General features: G+C 35.7%; 4 protein-coding genes and 1 long non-coding RNA gene across 9 annotated transcripts; 3 read left to right on the top strand and 2 right to left on the bottom strand.

Annotated features, from left to right (window-relative positions):
* Positions 1–1,240: 1,240 nt before the first annotated feature.
* LOC122419019 (uncharacterized) lies at positions 1,241–3,462 on the top strand. 2 transcript variants are annotated; one of them, XM_043433249.1, is made up of 4 exons: positions 1,241–1,403; positions 2,042–2,239; positions 2,326–2,470; positions 2,582–3,462. In XM_043433249.1, the coding sequence occupies exons 2-4, from the start codon at positions 2,095–2,097 to the stop codon at positions 2,715–2,717; spliced, it is 426 nt and encodes a 141-aa protein (XP_043289184.1). In that variant the 5' UTR covers positions 1,241–1,403; positions 2,042–2,094; the 3' UTR covers positions 2,718–3,462. The 2 variants fall into 2 exon arrangements, with proteins under 2 accessions (XP_043289184.1, XP_043289183.1); XM_043433248.1 differs by lacking the exon at positions 1,241–1,403 and adding an exon at positions 1,417–1,906.
* Positions 1,930–3,933, bottom strand: LOC122419020 (uncharacterized). Its single transcript, XR_006262797.1, has 2 exons — positions 3,901–3,933; positions 1,930–2,143 (listed from the first exon to the last, which is right to left on the bottom strand). It is a non-coding gene; the product is annotated as an uncharacterized lncRNA (long non-coding RNA).
* Positions 3,934–4,136: 203 nt separating this feature from the next.
* Positions 4,137–8,965, top strand: LOC122411153 (S-phase kinase-associated protein 2). Of its 3 annotated transcripts, XM_043419733.1 has the most exons (7): positions 4,525–4,661; positions 5,207–5,399; positions 5,511–5,843; positions 6,465–6,744; positions 6,932–7,368; positions 7,447–7,574; positions 7,739–8,965. In XM_043419733.1, exons 2-7 carry the CDS (start codon positions 5,362–5,364, stop codon positions 8,083–8,085), a joined length of 1,563 nt encoding a protein of 520 aa, XP_043275668.1. In that variant the 5' UTR covers positions 4,525–4,661; positions 5,207–5,361; the 3' UTR covers positions 8,086–8,965. The 3 variants fall into 3 exon arrangements, with proteins under 3 accessions (XP_043275658.1, XP_043275675.1, XP_043275668.1); XM_043419723.1 differs by lacking the exons at positions 4,525–4,661; positions 5,207–5,399 and adding an exon at positions 4,137–4,282; XM_043419740.1 differs by lacking the exon at positions 5,207–5,399 and having other exon boundaries at positions 4,506–4,661.
* Positions 8,966–9,141: 176 nt separating this feature from the next.
* bor (ATPase family AAA domain containing bor) lies at positions 9,142–12,997 on the bottom strand. The gene is made up of 3 exons (XM_043419713.1): positions 12,638–12,997; positions 10,081–11,579; positions 9,142–9,986 (listed from the first exon to the last, which is right to left on the bottom strand). The coding sequence occupies exons 1-3, from the start codon at positions 12,846–12,848 to the stop codon at positions 9,855–9,857; spliced, it is 1,842 nt and encodes a 613-aa protein (XP_043275648.1). The 5' UTR covers positions 12,849–12,997; the 3' UTR covers positions 9,142–9,854.
* Positions 12,998–13,440: 443 nt separating this feature from the next.
* LOC122418937 (methylenetetrahydrofolate reductase) lies at positions 13,441–16,390 on the top strand. Of its 2 annotated transcripts, none has more exons than XM_043433102.1 (5): positions 13,441–14,237; positions 15,059–15,294; positions 15,488–15,648; positions 15,779–16,134; positions 16,215–16,390. In XM_043433102.1, exons 1-5 carry the CDS (start codon positions 14,002–14,004, stop codon positions 16,276–16,278), a joined length of 1,053 nt encoding a protein of 350 aa, XP_043289037.1. In that variant the 5' UTR covers positions 13,441–14,001; the 3' UTR covers positions 16,279–16,390. The 2 variants fall into 2 exon arrangements, with proteins under 2 accessions (XP_043289037.1, XP_043289038.1); XM_043433103.1 differs by having other exon boundaries at positions 13,447–14,237; positions 15,812–16,134.
* Position 16,391: the final 1 nt, after the last annotated feature.

Below are 16,391 nucleotides of genomic sequence, written 5' to 3' on the forward strand. Positions count from 1 at the left end.
TTTTCAATGGTGCTCATTCGATTGTATAGTCATGTTTTTACTGCATGCATTTCTGAGATACTATTCAGTGACTGTTCAGAGGCTTCGTTGTGGATAGAAAAAAATCCTTTTGCCAGCGATTCCAAGAATTGTGAGAGGATCCATTTTTATTCTCCTGAAATCATGCCCTCGACGATGCAATTTCTCACTACCAACTGTGATCGAATGCTCGCTTGCATTCATGACACAAAATCAATTTACGAGCAATATAAGAATCAGCGAAAAGCTACGTTCAACATCAGTATTGAATGTTCAAAGGGAATTAAAAAAATGAGAGAGTACAAGAAAGTATTAAATTTTTAAATAATTTTCTCCAGTAAGTACATGCACCGACGAACATATCGAGTTTTGGTTCAAGGAAAAATGAAATTTTTTCCATAATGAAAAAGTCTTGTTCTCTGGTTGAAACGTAGGGGAATTCCGATGCAAAAACAGGACTGAGGTACAAAATTTTACTTTTTCGAAATACAGCTTTTTTTCGTTAGCGCATATGCATGCTGCTTCGTTGGCATTAATTTGGAATAAAATTTGTCAACAGTTAACATATGATGAGTGATGTGTAAATCAAAACAAAGAAAAAAAGAAGCAGAAATTACGAGAGACAGTGTGAATCCGAAATAATCAGAATCTTCATTCCAGTGTTCCAACACTCGCACAAATTCCAGTAGCCAAAAGTTTGAATGCTTTGAGAACGATAGCATCGAGTGTGATAAAAAATTGAAAATGAAGGTCAATGAATGAAAGAATGAAAATTTAGAATCGTAAACGCATCGCAATACGATTTTGTAATATCGATGCGCCAAATTCAACCATTAGTAATTGTACATTATTCATCAAATATATGCAATATTATTTGCGAAGCATCAAAATAAAAAAGGAAAGCAAACTTATTAAAAATTTGGTGAAGCGTTGAGTTTTTTTTTACCATATTCATTATCAAACGTTTTTTTCGACAAAATTATCAATAGGAAATTCTTCAAAGCAAATTCTCGTCGGAAACCAATTCTGGTTCAACGGCAGGTATAGACATGAACTTTTGATAACAGAAATATTTCAGCCCCATTTTTACACGAAGTTCAAGGCAACGATAGAACCTTCGAAAAATCACAGACGTCACAACGGCAACAACTCATCGAAGCTTTCCAGGTTTCCACGGATACGACTTTTCGATGTATTGATAAAGTCGATCACCAGGTCGGTCACAATTTGCATTCTTGATTACACCCGAATTGGAAACTCAGAATTAATAATTGGATTTGAAACTTTTTGTTTCTAAAAATTCCTACGGCTCGTAAAGCCAGGTGCTACACATTTGGGTGATCTGCGACAGAAAAATTGAATAAAAATAAATAAAAACGTTTGAGGTATTCGCGCGGTTACGTACTCCGGCAAAAAATGGAACTTGCACTTTTAAAAATAGTTTGATATTTTTTCAACGAGAATCTGTACCGAGATTTCGTTAGGAATTAATCGCAAATTTTGTTAAATTTAAAGTTTCTTATACGCAAAATTTTATAAACAATTATTTATTCGTATCAAAAATCCGATCTGCATTCAAACTATGAAATACTTGGCGATTGAACATCGTTTTTAGATCGTGAATTCTTTGAAGAGCCAATGTGTATTGATCAAGGTTGAGATTATTGACAACGTAAAATCGACGCATTAACAAACAATTTGAACGTATTTCGAACAAATTATTACAACTCGTACATTTCCATTGAAAGGAATTATTCTTTCGAGTGTAAAGCACTTTTTTTATAATTTTGTGAATGAACACGTGGAGAAATAAAAAGGGAAAACCTTTGATTTAGAATTTTTAGTATACCATAATTTTGCAGCAAAAGGAAAGTGAAATGATTGTGAGGTATAATCACTTGTAGTCTGTAATTTATAATTTATTCAATTTTATTGAGATAAATCTGCCCTTAAACATGAAAATTGCGTTAAAGTCAATTTCTCTTACACTAACAAATATTTTCACCTCCTTTTATGCCTTAAGATTTGTTGAACGAGCTCAATAATTTTTCAAGATTTAAAAAAAGGAGGTTAAAAATGATGCCAGAAACTTCTGACTCTCGAGGTAGTGGTCAATCTGGATCTGCTGGAAAAAAAATAGTGGAGAAACCTCCTTTTAAATTATGTTTTCCAAAGCATCGAATGAGTGGTCGTTCCGACATTCGTGCATCAAAAATTGAAGGTACAAATAACCTGATTATCTTTTTCATAATTCAAGTTTGTTTGCTCAAATGTCCAACGTAATGAATTCCCTCTGATAATTTCCAGCTGACTTCATAACACCAAAATTCTACTCTAAACAAGTGAAGTTTGAAGACAGTTATAATGTTGATGGCACTGTGAAGGCTGTGATGAAGAAGGAGAATGAAAAACCACAGGACGTTCATCGCCGGCCATTACTTAGTAGCCAAAGGTATGCTAATGACTGCAGTGTTTTCTTTTAGATACTTGGATGAGTTCAAGTAAAAGGAACTTTTCAATTCCCTACAGAATTTTGTTTTTTCAATTTTTATTTTCTTTGCAGCTATGGTTGGTGGTATGATCGAACGTTTGGAATGAGAGATAAAAGATTCAATCACCATAAAAATACTTCAGAGATGGTACGATCGTATGATGCTATTCAGTGGCAAGACAAAAAAATACAAGGGCTCTGTCATTAAACTTTGTTACAATTTGTCAAAGCATGTCTGACTCTCCCCCTCAGTTTCATCAACACTTACAATTTCATGATATTCATTGCTTTATAATAAATTTAGAAAAGGTCAGGTATTAAATTTCTTCCTGCTCAGATAAAACTGAAACAAGGGTTCAGAAGCTAATTACACACTTGAAAAAAGAATTTGTTACTTGTTAATTATTGTTGTTTCAATACAACTGAAGTATAAACGGCAGAATTTTAATTGAAATACTTGTTACTCCTTACGCAAAATAATTTCAAGAAATCATGTGAACAGCGCATTATTTTTGGTTAAATCAATCATAAACCATGAACCATTGAATAAGAACTCACTTATCGTCACACAGACTTATTATAGCATATAATAATGAGGTCAATTGTTATTTACATTTATCAGTTTTTTGATTCCATCTAAAAAAAAAGAATCAAGATTAAAAAGGATTATGAAATTTCAGAAATTCAGTGAAATCATAGCCAAAGTAGACGTATTCTTGGTCTGTGGTCTTAGTGAACGGACGAGATAACCAAAAATAGATGTGATAAAATTAGAGAAAACGACGCCCTTTTTTAGAAAAAGGTACCACAGAAACTTGCTTGTAAGTTTTAAGAGAACGGTCCGTTATTGATGCCGTCATATCCTTACGAAAGTAAAATGTAATTTATCAATACAATGTTTTCGGCTTCCAATGGAATAATTAATAAAGAAATTTAGTTCATTCGCCTCAAGACTCCATGTGATTTGGTATACGTAAGCCAAAAATAGGGATCGGGCGTGGAAGAAGCACCTATAGCACCTCTCCTCTCCGTTTGCGCAATTTCCTGTGGTAGTAATGTATTGTGCACAATGTCTGCGACTGATATTCATGAAACATACAATTTTATAGTGGAAAAAACAAAACGTTGATTGTCACTGATGCAGCTATAAATCATTAGGAGTCGTTAATCCGTGCTTTTATCGCTAACACATAATAGAACGTTCGACAATTATTATCGAATGTGCAATTTTTATATTCGTATATGAAGTGGGACTTTCCGAAAATTGATGTACGTAAAATTACGGTCACTACGTACTTACATAGAAATAAGAAAAACTTGAGTTTGAATATAGCAAATACGAAAAAATTTATTGCTAGATTAAGTGAAAAAAAATGTTTACTGCCACATACTTTTACCGCGCTAAAAACGTTTCTCCTCCCAAGACACTTGGCGCTTCACTGCGCGGGCTTTGAGCGCGCGCAAAATCTCTGGTCTCGAAACATAGCCACGGGAGTGGGGCACCAATGAACAGCCACGAAGTTAACGACTATCATTCGTTAACCAATCAGAACGTAATGACTTCGTTGATCTCGTTGAATCACGATGTAGGCAAAAATATACTACGATCCCGCCACTGGACGGTTTCAACGCGACTTACGCCAGTCAACCAGTAGCGAACGAAATTTACGCGAGTGCGGCACGTTATAGCCAAAACATGAATTCTGGCGGGACTGTTGATACGATAGTGAACGACGATTATCGAGATATTGATGAATATTCACCACCAGAAAGGTGAGAAAGTGTTTTTTTGCCACTTCTATTGTAGTGCATATTACTGTCCACTGTTCGTTCTTTTTTTCTCTCCAAATTTCGGTGAGAAATAAATATTATTCCGTTTTTTCCGACGTTATTCCCGTTACCTGTTGCTCGTTGCCAAAAGGAGCGCAGGTGCGCGCGCGCAGGTATACATTAAGGTTAAGAAAAACCCCTCCGAAATACTATTTCCACCTCTCTTTAAATATAATAAGAGACGGACTCTCTCTCCCACAAAAATTCCACATAGCATTCACTAAGAGAAATTCCTATTTCGACATTTTCCATAAGCCTGTCTTTTTGTACTCTTTTCGAATTTAACTATGGATATTTTGCCGGAAACTTGTCGGTATCGAAGGTATTTCCCTCCAAAAAACGTTAACTCACGTCTTTGAGAGTACACATTTCCAATTATTTCTATTTTCCAACTTAATACTAAATAATCGGAATTATTTCACGAGAAAGTCTGTTTTATCTCGGTGAGCGTCACTTTTCACAACGTGGTTTCTCGCTTTCGTTTGCTTTCCAAATATCTCACCAATGGAGTATGAATGGTAGTGAAATCGTTGTTTTGTGGATTCTCGTGTTTTTTGGAGTTTTTATGGGCCCAGTTTTCACTGGAAAATGCTTTTTCAAAACACTTTTATCTTCATATACCATTTGAGCACGAAAAATGAACTCGTACTTGAGAATTGCTGTGTATCAAGGAATATTATACTTTTTGAACACACAAATTCTATTTTCAACACTGAAAATATGTCTGCTCAGTAGTGATTAATAGAATTTCATCATCAGCAAGAAAATTCTACATTCCTTCTATCAATGCACTCCTGTCTATTTCCATACACAATTCCCACTTTGTTTGTGCTTCCTTTTCGTTGATTCTAATTGATGTATTAAAAGCGTGTGGAACTAGGAAAGCTTCAAAGTCGTGGCAGGGATAAATCTTTGTATCTACATGTTTTTTGAGAATCGAATGGAAAGTATCAAATGTTTTTGCAATATATAGAGTTTAATTGTTTGTCAAACTATCTGACAAAAATTGAACAAATCGGATCATGGGGAAAGATGCTCAAGCTGTACCCTGGTGGAACAGGTTTATTTACTTGATTTTTATTTGTGATCATTGTTCGGCTTAATCATCAGATATTTTAGACTAATTTTTATTGCATGAGAATGTTTATGTAACTTTTATTTGTGTTTTCAGCAAACGAATGCGTCTCGATGATGGATGTAATAATAACTTAAACAGTACCCTCAATAGTGCTTCAAAAAATGGTGCAAGATGGACTTGTTCAGGTGACACAAGTCTCGTAGAACCAGAAATTCTGGAGGATATGGGAGTGAGTATGCTCGACGATGAAGATGCAAGTCGAGAAAGTATGAAAAAATTACAATCGCAAGAAGATGTTATATCACTGTCCAGCTCTGAAAATAGCAGGCAGTTGGCTGAATCAGAAGTGAGAATACAGAATACAGAAGTGCAGAGACAGGATAAAAGGTTTCGCACATCTACCTTTGATACTGCTACTTTGCCAAGGTAAAGTATACGCAAATTGCCATCAATTCTTTATTTATTAGATTAATTAATTGAATTCGTATTGATGATTAAATTTATGTATTTTTTTTTTTAATTATTGTGTAAACCTATCACAACAATCCTGGACATGAATATATTTCCTTGAGTCTATAGAAAAATAAAAAAGCGGTAATCATTAATGAGATTCTAAATTTGTAGTTTTTTTTTTTTATTTCTATGAAGAAAATTTTTTTTCCAACTGGTTCAACCTGAATGCAATTTTTTGAAAATAATGTTGATAATAGAGCAGAACAAATGCCAAATTTGATGTTGAGGAAAACATATTGGAAAGTTCAATTTCGACTTTTAAGGAAGATCTTGAGTTTTGGAGAATGTTATTTATAAGTTCGAAACTCGAATGAACTATTCAACATTTAATAACTTGTGATCATTTTGAGGCACACAAATTAGTTAGGAAGGTTGTAAAAATATTTAATTCACGTCTGAGTACGAGATACGTGTTTATTTCCTCAACTTGGACATTGAAAAAAAAAGAATTCTTACAGACCATGGTGGTTGCCATAATAAAAAAAAAATTAATTTTTTATGTTGTAAAATAATTGAGCTCTAATGTGTGTAAAGGTTGGAACACGAGACTTTTGAAATGGAAGACCCAGCGATATATGCGACAATGGAAAACGGATCAGGCTATTCGTCACGAGTGGAATCTGAAACTTTTCAGGATGGAAAGCAAAGCTTTACAAAAGACGAGTCTGTTGTGATATCCGATAAAAGTGAAGTCGATCAGTTTTACCTGTACAGGCGAAAGAAACGGTCGTCAATCTCAGGAGAGGATATATTCAACAAATTGTCGGATGAAATGATTTTGTCCATACTCAAATGGCTTCCGAAGAAATGTTTGGTATGAATAATTCCTTCCAAATAGAATCGATGAATATTGCATTCGCTAAAAACGTTGAATTCGATAAATTTCCAAAAAATTGTAGCATTCTAGATTTACCACAAAATAACTTATTTCGAATAGAAATCTAGTATTTTTTCAAATATTTTCTTTTTTACATTCGATTTTTTTTTTTCAATTTTCATAGGTTCGCTCGATGCTAGTTTGTAAAAGATGGTGTCAAATAGCTCGCGACGAAGCTCTTTGGAGTCGTTTAGATCTGGGTGGAAAAGTACTTGTCAAAGGGACGCTGGAACACATTTTACCTCGAGGGGTACAAATTCTTCGGCTAGCCCAAGCTGAAATAGCAGATCCAATATTTCACAAAAATTCAGAAGTTATCACTGACGATTACGTCAGTAAACTTCAGTACCTTGATCTCTCTATGGCAGTTATGTCTCCCGACGGGTTAGCGACTTTACTGTCATGTTGTAGGCACTTGAAAAAATTATCCCTCGAGAATTGTACGCTTAACAGATCTTGCTGCAAAGCTATCAGCCGAAACACCGATCTCACTGTGCTCAACTTAACAATGTGCGACGGAATTGACGTTGAAGGTGTCGACGACCTTATGAAGTTAACGAGGTATTAAAAAAAAAGTTTCCTATTTTTTTTGACAAAATAGAACCATTCAAATTCATAAATTGTGTTGTTTCTCTACAGATTAAATTCACTTAATATGGCGTGGTGCTCGCTAGATTCAGCGGCAATGTCGTTATTATGCGATTTCATACCATCGTCGGTAACTCGCTTAAATATAGCAGGGTGCAGGAAAACTATAAGTGATGATGGTAATATTTGAATTATTTGTATATTTCAAATGATTGTAAATTCGATGCCCTTTGACAATTTTGTTTCAAAATATGAGCTACTATGATCGTCTTGACATTTTGCATTCTCATGATATTTTTGGTCGATTTTTTTATTATTTCTTTTTTCTTCAAACTTATTTCAGATGTGAAGGCTCTCGTGAGTTCCTGCCCTTCCATCGTCGAATTGGATCTTAGTGATTGTACACTGTTAACAATGTTCAGCATAAACAGTCTTTTAACTCTCACAAAATTAGAGCACTTATCGCTTAGTCGCTGTTACAGCATACCATCTGCAGCTTATCTGAGATTATCATACATGCCCTCGCTTATGTATCTCGATGTTTTTGGTCTCATGGCAGAACCGATATTGAACTCGGTTCGAGCGAATTGTGGTGGCACTGAAATTAACAAATTTTTGTTCAGTTCAGTTGCAAGACCGACCGTCGGCGTTAGAAGAACGAGCATTTGGGGATTGAGGGTTAGGGATTGAATTGAAATTTGAATGCCATTAAAACATGGCTGATTCCGAAAAGAAACAAGCAAGCACAAACAAAAAGGGTTTAATGATCTCTGGTTCTGAGGCGTGAGTGACTTCGATGTGTTGGCCGAAATGAAAAAGCCTCTTACTATCTGAGACTGAGATGTTTTTTGATAAGATGAACTATAAACTAAAAAACAAAAAATATATATATATATATACATTTTTTCACAATCATTGTTTAATCTTCATGTTTCGTAACAAAGCGTGTTATAGAAATCACTTCCATATTCAGTGATCGAATTTTATTGCGTGATAACCAGAAACATCAGCTAATTGTAAATAAACTTCATTTTTTCTGCATAGTAATTAACAATGTAATTGATTGACCGGGCTGTGCGAAAACTAAACAGATTATATAAGTATACAATTGATTCTTCCCTAATTTTTTCTATTTTACGTAAGATTTTCTCTTCGTTACGAAAAAAAATAGTGAAAAAATGTTTTCAATATAACAATGCGTGTTTTTTGTATTTTTTTGCTCCCATTTTCGAACATGCGATGAGGATAGAAAATATTCGTTAATTGACCCATCGAGTTTACAATTCACGCGAGATGACTTTTTATTCGCCAAACGTAAATCGTCGAGAGTCAATGTACTTTCCCCACCTATATTTGATTTGTAATTTGTAGTTATAGGAAAAAAAATCATTGTTAAGATTTCTTCACGGCCGAATAATCATTAGATATTTTCAGGCAACTACTCCATATCTACTGGTTTTGTAAGTCACAAAAAAGATAATTCATTCATGAGAAAATCGTTTGATACACTGGAAATTGAATTCTCACGTTGGAATAGATGTACCTTTTAAATATATGAAATACGACGATATATTTTTTCAAGAATCCCATTATTTATGATCCTTAACAAAGTACCATTGGATTGAAGACAGGATATTCGTTCTATGCTAGAAAAATATTTTTTTTTTTCGATGATTATTTAATAGTTTGTAAATTTACAGTTGAGAACTACGGAATGTACGGAAATAAATAGTTTTGTGGAAGAACTGAAGTGTCGATGATTTTAATCACACCCTTCTCGTGTCAACCAAATACATATTTTATTAACTTTTTTACGATTACATACAAAAAAAAAACAGGGCAAACAGAGGAGCGTTATCATAAAATATTTCAATGTAATAGTCTTTATGTACAACGCTAATTTAACTCGAGAAATTATTTAGGTGTCGATCCAATTGTATTAGGAGTTTGTTTTTCCACCGGAGATCCTCGGATGCAATAAAATGCAGGTGCTTTTCATATTCGCGTAATAACTAAAGTTTGCATAATGTCGATCAACATTTTTCCCTGAGGTTGCTCTTCCATGGAGGATCAAGTTTTTCGTTTTCTTCTATGTTTTACATTATCATAAAATCATGAGCTTGTCATTTTATCATATTTGAAGTCGGGCACAATTTATGACGTTTTTCTGCTCTTGACTAACTATGCTACATTAGGAATCAAACTACGCGACCTACTTACGAATAATGGAATCAACATTTTTAATTCCCACTAACTTTTGAACGATCAAGTCCTTATTTTTGTGGTTTCATATAATTTGTTTTTTTTTTAACATGTGCTTCTTGACATTGTACGTCAGGGTTTTCACGCAAGCACGTTAGCAGTTGTACTTTTTTTTATCACACCAATAGGAGTGATGTAAAATTTTCATTCGAATGCTCCGATTAATTGCAGGTGACAATTCCATCAGTACATGAATTTCAGGCAGTGCCCAACTGTGCGGGTGCTGGTTCTATCGCGAGTTGTGGTTTTGGAGTTTGAGTCATTGTTTCGTGCTCTCCAGCATAAATCGATTTGGATTCTTGCCTTTCCTGTTCACTTTGCCATTGAACCTAAAAAATAACGTAGAAAAGAATTATTCGGAATTGCGATTTTGGAAAAACGGCACTATTGTTTTAAAACGTTCAGTTAAAATAATAATCGTACCTTTTGTCTGTGTTGTTTTGCTGCTTCCATACACCTGTCGATAACCATTTGTTCCGTGAGAACACCGTCTTCCGAAGCGTACGCCGCAGCTTGCCATGCAACTCCCAACTTAGCCAATTCTCGACCGGACATGCCTTCTGTTAATTTAGCCATTTTACTACAAAGAGCTCCATAATCAAATTGAGCAACTTTCAATCTTCTCTTGCCCTCGGTGGCCGGCTGTAGAACAAATTTGTCAAAGTATAAACGAATTAAACGTTCGCGTTCCTCCTCTCCTGGCAGAGTAAATTCAACCATTTCATCGAGACGATCATTAACGGCCCAGTCAAATTGTTCGGGTGTGTTGGACGCGAGTACGAGCATAAATTTATTGCTTTGTTCACCGGTTCTGTACAGAAAAGCATTCAACATTGCTCGAAGATCTTCGGAGATATGTTCGCTCGATCGTTTACGCAAAAACGCGTCGGCCTCGTCAATGAAAAGTAAAAGTCCTTTACGGGAGGTCGATGCCCAATCGAATACTTTGTGCAATGCCGTAACACCATCTCGCCCCAGTGGAGATAAATCACCACCTGTTAATATAGCATAATCCATGCCCGAATGCTGGGCAAGTTTTTTAGCAAACATCGTCTTTCCTGTACCGGGTGGACCGTGCATTAAGATATTTCTGTACATTCCACGATTTTGTTTCGTATTTTTCGTGGCTATGGCAATATCGCGTAATCTCTCTTCGAGTTTTGGAGCTAAAACGACACCCGAAAGTGCGTCGGTCTGTTTTTCACGAATTTTCTGTACCGCTTGAATCGGATGTTTCGCCGCGTCGATTACAGAGAAACGTGATGTTTCACGAACGAGAGAAGGTTTACCGAGACGTGCCTCGATGTAACGAGCCGCCACACCCGTAGATCCTTTCGCGGTATAAACTCCAAAAGCCAAAAGGGATAAACCACCAGCTGCAGCTAATATTTTGTCCCAATCCTGCAACAAGGCTGATGCTCCCGAACCTAAAACCGAACCAGCGGTTTTTATCGATTCTAGTACTGTTATACGTTTTTCCGATGCTTTCAATCGTATCTGTTCCAAATTCAAATCCTGATTCTCTCTATCCACTTTGGCTTTTGCTCTCAATTCCGCCTCCAATTTTCTCATCTCGTTTTTGTGTCTAAGCTCCATCTCGTGCTCGATCGTTGCTTTTCTCATAGCTTCTTGCTTCGCCACAGATTCTTCCTGTCTCCTGAGATTCTCGTCGTTCATTCTTTGCTGTTGAACTAACTGTTCGTCATATCTTTTTCTTGACAACTGATCTTGGTACTGAGCTCTCATCTGATGCTGCTTTGTCTCTTCCTGCATTGTTTTTCTACGTTCGTCTCCATCCACTCTCTTCTGTTCAACTTTCATCTCTTCCATTGCCGCTTCATATTTCTTCAGCTCTTTCTGCATCTCTATTTGCCTCGTTGTCTCCTGAAGCTTTGAAAGCTCCAGTGCTTGGCTAGCATGAGCTATGAACAAAAATTCAAATCAACAATCGGATATTCTACATGAATAATAAAGTTGCGTTTCTTTTAGACATTTCCTTAACTGCACCACAGTAATCAGGAATATGACGACGCTGAGGTTTGCAACATTGGAGTACAACAAAATGAACAAAAGGATTTGTAATTCATCATTTTTTTATTTCACGAATCTTTGATATGGGTTGAAAAATTACCAATTACAAATTCGGCAGGGAACAAAATTGCAGATTTACTGGAATTATTTGAGAGTTTTATTAGATCATTTCGTCAGGCTCCAATACTGCAAACTTCAGCGTCATGGAATATGAAACTATGATATGAATTTTTCACTTATCTCTCCGAGATCTCTTTTTTTAATAATCGTTTTTAAACATGTTTCAAACATTTATAAATTAGATGGATATCGTTGAATTCGTTCAAATGAATGAATCAAAACAATTATGTAGTTGTAGATGTCAGTAATTTGATAATTGTGCAAAAGATACTCAGTTATAGCTAAAATTAACATCATCGAAATTATAATTAGAAAAACAGATGAAGTTGTGTAAAAGTTACGAAGCACAAAATCCAAGGTCCATAACAAATTTAATCAAATTGAAGACCCATTTTTTCTAAAATTATGTATAAAAAATAATAGGCCAATAGGACTATGGTTGTGAAACCATTGTAAAAATATGTTATCTACATTCGAGAAATAACTTCAGTTGACATGAATGGAGAATATGGAAAAATTTTCGAACAATTAAGTAACAACAAAATGTTGAATGATCTCAACAAGCTACAGTTATTTGGTTAAAGGTCATTCCAACATTAGGAATTCCGTTTCAGGACGGGTGTAACCGTGAATATTTAATTCATATAATGCACAGATAAAATTGTATCATTCAGTATTGCAGAAACATCCAAGAGTGTTGGCCATTCCTAGATTCATCATGGTCTCTAACCTTAAAATCAAGGGATCCTCGTTTTTTTTGGCTTACGTAATATTACATAATAGGGGTGCCGGTGTATGAAAACGAATGCTTAATAAATAAGGATTTTACTGGATTTTTCAAGTTCCTTGGCAGCGGCTGCAGCCCTTTCGAGAGCGCTAGAATCGAATCTATAAGCGTCCATTTGTGATTTGGTTATATTCTTGGAGGGTGGTTGATCGCCGCCGCCGGCACCTCCGGAACCTGATGCCGGTGGTGGTTGCACGTATTGACCGAAATCCGGTGGCTGTTGAGTATTCCGATATCCCAGTAACCACGACATCTTATTCTTTCAAACTGTCACTCAATTATTAATCCACAAGCTCGAAAAAAAAATTATCGTTTACGCGCACGCGGACGATACTCGTGGTGTGCCTCGTATGTGATTTCAGTTGCTCACGTGCGCACGAGTGCCGCGTGCGGAACATGAAGAACGAAAAGTAATCGAGATACGGTTAGGAACGAAGTGGAAACGGAATATGCGGACTATGTACCCGACCGAATAGTGCCGTAATCTGACCAGTATCTTTTTTTTCTACCGGAACATTACCGGTCAAATTACGTATTATTTGAGACACTAATTTATGTTAAAAAGTATGCAGACTTCATAAATATACAGCTAACGTATACTAAAAAAATTCGTCGATGAATTATTCTTTTAGTCACTCATCGAATAGAAAGGTAACAAATTTTCTGAAATTACTTTCATATTTTACAGCAGGCGATACACAACTTTTTTAGTTATTGCCAAAACATCCTCGAGTATTCTCATCGTTTAACAGTTTGTCTTCCAATGACGATTGTAATCAAAATTCAACCCTTGATCTATGTAAAATTTTATTTTTCCACGTCCTTCGATCGCAAGATTTGTTGTAGAGACGGCATTCCGGAGGCGCTGAACTGGACCTTTGTTTGTAAAACACGGTTACTATTTCAAACTATTCCATTTTCGGTCGTTCCAACAGAAAATGGAAGACGACGATCTTCCGAATGAATGTAGTCTAATGAGTGAAGCTTTTTTGTCAATATGAAAAATTCAATCTGGTACTCACAAACGTTCTGAAAAGATATGAAATTGAGATCACGCTCGAAGATGATTCCGAAGGTCGCGTGAGTTTTCGAAGATAAGAAAGCATATTCTCAATTCGAAATTTCGTTTTTTTCCGAGTGTCTGCTGGGATAATTTATTGAAATATTTCTCCAACATCTAGAATCGGGTGATGGTTTTTTTTTTTCAACGAAGGGTAGATTTTTGTGTATTGATGACGATTTGTTTCATCAGTGTTCTTAGTTGATAGATTCATTTCATGCTGACGTTTATATAAAAAAAATGTGCGTGGATGTTTGGACGCACTATGCTGGTATAGTTATCGTAACTGCAAGATCCATAATAAACGTGTCCACTCCGAATAATCGCTGAAATTTTCATCTGAACTATGGATGATTTGGTTTCCGATAATAAGTTTCATAAAAAAAAAATCACCTCTCACTCATCGCTGTTTTCGAAGTTGGAAGAAAATGAGAATTTAACAATCTGCGAAAAGGCGACGTCTGCCGAGCGAAAAATCGTGAACGTCGCTCAATTGATCGATACCAAATTGTGCAAAAAAGAAAAATTTTTCAGTCTCGAAATACTTTTGAATAAAAAATACAATGATGACCTTTACAAAAGGTAAGTTCAATAAGGATTTCTCCCGTATTTATTGTTTATGTTTGTATTCATTAGTGGTACAATAATTCGTATTCATTTATTATTTATATTGGTTGAAGTGACGATGCAAGTATTAAATTCAATGAAATTCTGTTATTTATCCATATTGGCAAAACTATTCTTCAAACGCGAACTCATTTTGGAAAACGTATTCACGAAATATGTTACGAGGCTGAGGATAACTTTTGATCGACTTAACCTTCAAAATCAGAATTCAAAATAAAAGCGAAACCGTGTCCACTGACTTATGATTGATTCTTTTCATTCCACGAAACGAGAGTCGTTCTGGGGATCAAGTAAAGAAACTCTCGAAAGAGAGACACTTTTTTGTTTTACGAGACTCTCTTTTATAAGCTATTGTTTTCCCTTTCGAACGGCCGAATCCAGCAACAAAAGGACGCCGCACGCAGCGCTCTATGCCACAGTTAACCTCAATTTTTTCGTGGTAGAACGGTGTCGTGTTATCGTTGCAACGCCATTGGTCGAATCAGCGTACAAAAAATAGTGCTTTTACGATTATTTGCTTAAATCATGGAATAAAAAAATTTGACTCGACGTTGGTGGGTTAATTCTTTTGAGAAATTTTGATGTGGGATCGATTACGATCGAAAATAATTCTTTTCGCATCCAAACCTGTTTTTCGTATACGACTGTTCTTTGCATCGTTTTGAATCGTCGATCGAACAGTTTTAAAAAAATATCACAAGATATTAGAAATGACGGTTGGTGTTGTATGAATTTTGAGAAATGAAATAACAGTCAGTCGTTCTTCTGGAACACAGATTTCTTTTGGAAATCAGTGGAATCCATCCTCGTCCGTTGTTTTTTACGACGGCGTGGCGGGAAGGATATTCGAGCGGAATAAATTCGACTTATTCGCCTCTCGAAATGTTGCGCATTCTTCCCAGCACTACGTTATTGCACATGCTCGCAAATGATTTGAAGGAGAGCGAAGTTCGAAAAATTTTGGACGATGCCTTGGTGCGTGGAGTTACTAATATTTTCGTCCTGCGTGGAGGTAATATTTCAGTACCTAATAAAACTTTTTTATAGTCAAAAAAGTGCCATTATTCGTGCAACTCGCAATTTTTTGATAAATAAAATATCTTTCGAAATGGAGCGAATATTTTTTTCAAATTCAATTCCTTGATTCCTTAGAATTATCACTGAATTAGTGAAAAATGTATTTTAAATAAAACAAATGTATTTAGACAATTGTACCGGAAACGGGGACTTTTCACACGCAATCGATTTGGTGAAATTTATAAAAAAAAATTATGAGAATAAATTCGTCATTTGTGTGGCCGGGTATCCGGAGATGCACCCGCAATCCGAGTCGAAAGAAATGGATCTCGTGCACCTGAAAAAAAAGGTAAGCATCAAACCGTGGATGAATAAAAAATCAAATATTCCGCGCTGCTAGAGTTCATGAAATCGAACGAACATAAGTAGAAATATTTCCGTCCGTAACCGCTGAAAATATTTTGTGCTTCTGCTCGTAGACTCGGACCAATTTTGATGATTTTTTCTTCAAGGTCGACGCAGGTGCGAGTTTCATAATAACTCAAATATTTCTGGAGTCGAAAGTATTCGTGAATTTTGTCGAAGATTGCAGAAAATTCGGCATCAATGTTCCCATAATACCAGGTATATTTGCCATAACGAATTCAAAGTGCATCACGGGCTTAGCGAAATCCTGCAACTTGAAAATTCCTCAAAGCGTGATCGAAGACATAAAGTCGATGAAAGATAACGAAGAGGGCATTTACGAGTACGGTATCGAACTGGCTGCACAATTGATAACCGACATTTTTCGAAGTCAAGCTGCAAATGGATTTCATTTGTTCACCTTGAACCGGTAAACAGTATGACACGGTTGAAGTAAGAAAGCGAAAATTTCTCCATTTTGCTTTGCGATCGTTTTGTTCGTTGTTTCAGAGCCTCCGTTGCGTGGGATGTGTGCAAAAGAATTTGGAACGATGGAAAAGACGGGGACAAATGAAATTGCTTCTCTTTATTTGTTGTGTATTTTAAAATTGAAACACCACTTTGAAATTGCGAAATTTATCTTTATTGTGAGAAAAACATATTTTAAATAAACTATTTTCATATCAG

This window comes from Venturia canescens, chromosome 1 (genome assembly GCF_019457755.1).
Source record: "Venturia canescens isolate UGA chromosome 1, ASM1945775v1, whole genome shotgun sequence".
Lineage (NCBI taxonomy): Eukaryota > Metazoa > Arthropoda > Insecta > Hymenoptera > Ichneumonidae > Venturia > Venturia canescens.